Consider the following 2,305-nt stretch of genomic DNA (forward strand, 5'->3'; position numbering starts at 1 on the left):
TTTAAAAAAGTTAATTTGAATTCGACTGTGAACAGGTTCTCCGATCTGACAGCGTTTTCTTTAAAAAAAAATAATTAAAAAAATATATTGCCATTTAGGTCTGTAAACAGGAATATTTCCTTATCAGTTCAAACATTGAGATTTTTAAAAATCCAATTAATGTATCTTTTATTTGTAACATTTATAAAGTTTGTTTTTACATTTTTTTTCGGATGGGTTTCACAATGTATCTCCTTTCCAGATTTGAGCCAGCGCAAAGATACATCATTTTATCTTTCATTTATAATATTTCATCACTTTATAAAGTTTGTTTTTCATTTTTTTTACGGGTGTATCTCCTTCCTTTCCAGATTTGAACCACCGCCTTTGCTCAAAGATGTGGCTCTTCGATAAAATTCGAGGCACCGTTGAGACCAACTTGAGCCGCCCTGGGGAGTCCAGCGGCAGAGACAAGCAGCCCAAGGTCTCCCTGTTCAGCAACGTGCTGACCCCGGACAAGATCCCCGACTTCTTCATCCCGCCCAAGTTTCCGAACAGCGCGGCCGACGGAGCGGCCGCCGAGAACACCGAGAACCGCCAGAAGAAGTCGCCGCACCTGAAGCCCTCGGCGTCGGAGCAGATCCTGGTGGCCAAGAAGCCGCAAGGCAGCCCCAGGCAGAAGTCCAAAACCTCCCGTGACCACACCAGCAGCAACCTCCTGAAGGTCGCCAACCGCCACATCATTCAGATCGAGAGTGCCGAAGACACCAATTCTGATGACCTGAACGAAGCCGGTGGCAACACCAATTACGACCCTCAGTCACAGAGTGCCATGTCTCTCCCTTACATCCCATTGACTCAGACCTCCTATGGCTTTTCCACTTTGATGGAAAGCCCTCACACCAGACGCAAGGAGTCACTTTTCCATGTTGACCATGGGAGTCCTGTGACCTCGCCTAATTCCCCAAGGAAACGGTCACCCAAGGGCAATGGGGAAGCCCAACACCTCAACCCGCCCGAGTTCAGTCTGTCCCTGGCCAGCACCTGCCGATACTTCACTGGTGGGGACAGTGATACCACCTCCTCTGTCGAATCCTCCCCTTTCAACTCGCCCCTCCTTTCCCGCTCGGTCTCGGGTGCATCCCTCCTCAAGATGTTCAGCCATGAAAATCTGGCCAAACACTGCAAACCCCTGCAGTCATTCACCTGGAACAGCTCCTTGTCCACGGATGAGTGCAGCTCCACGGATGCCAGTCCCAATATCGCGAGACGGATCAGGTGCCCTACTTCTCCTGCTGGTGGTCACCCTGCCCCACAGGGGGCTCTTCCGCTGAGTTTGCTCCATTATCAAGACCGCATGCTCAAAGAGCACACCATCCGCCTGAACAAAGGGGGTGCGATTCGGCTATCTGCTGAATATGATTGCAGTAACGCCCGTCTTCGAATCCGTATAATCACCGCGGAAGACCTTTACGACAAGACACTGGACAACAAAAGCATCAACTGTTGTGTGATTTTGTACCTGACTCCTGGAAAGATTCAGAAACAGCGAAGCACCATCATCAAGAACAGCCGAAACCCCATTTTCAATGAAGATTTTTTTTTCGATGGGCTCCCTCTTGATGAGTTTAAGAGGGCAGCTTTGAAGCTAAAGGTGGTAAACAAAGCCTCCTCCCTCAAGCGTGATGCTGTACTTGGTGAGAAAGAACTTAAATTGTCCTTATTACTACCTTTCTTCTGATAGTGCTTTGCTCCTCATATCTGGAGACAATATGGCAGATTCCCATTGATAGCTGATCAAAGGTAATCTCTCTACTCTCTAGCTCATTTTCTATGAATTCGGGGGGGGGAGGGGGAAAATCATCTGGCCAGTTGAAAATTATGTGCATTTATAGAGCTAAAGGCATGATTTGTAATCCAATTCAGGGAGGGGTGACTCTGACTGCTTTCACTTTGAAGTGAAGAGGTCTAGTAGTAGTTGGTTTGGCCCCCAGAAGAAAATTAATGTGTTTTTTACCCTATTTATCAAAGAAAAGAAAGAAAAACTTGCATTTATATAGCACCTTTCACGACCACTGAGTGTCCCAAAGTGCTTTACATCCAATTAAGTACTTTATGAAGTGCAGTAAGTGATGTAATGTAGGAAACGTGGCAGCCAGTTTGCACAGCAAGCTCCCACAAACAGCAATGTGAAAATGACCAAATAATTATCAATATGAGTGTCACCATTGAAGGAGCTGATGTGACTATAGACAAAGGACATAATGCCTTAAGTGGCAGAAGAGGCTTTTCCAAGATAGAATTGAAGTTGCATTGCGAGGAAAGT

General features: G+C 46.4%; 1 protein-coding gene across 1 annotated transcript; it reads left to right on the top strand.

Annotated features, from left to right (window-relative positions):
* Positions 1 to 376: 376 nt before the first annotated feature.
* Positions 377 to 1,720, top strand: LOC139229152 (C2 calcium-dependent domain-containing protein 4C). Its single transcript, XM_070860814.1, has one exon. The coding sequence runs from the start codon at positions 377 to 379 to the stop codon at positions 1,718 to 1,720; it is 1,344 nt and encodes a 447-aa protein (XP_070716915.1).
* The last annotated feature ends 585 nt before the right edge of the window (positions 1,721 to 2,305 follow it).

Source organism: Pristiophorus japonicus, chromosome 18 (genome assembly GCF_044704955.1).
Source record: "Pristiophorus japonicus isolate sPriJap1 chromosome 18, sPriJap1.hap1, whole genome shotgun sequence".
In the NCBI taxonomy this organism is placed as follows: domain Eukaryota; kingdom Metazoa; phylum Chordata; class Chondrichthyes; family Pristiophoridae; genus Pristiophorus; species Pristiophorus japonicus.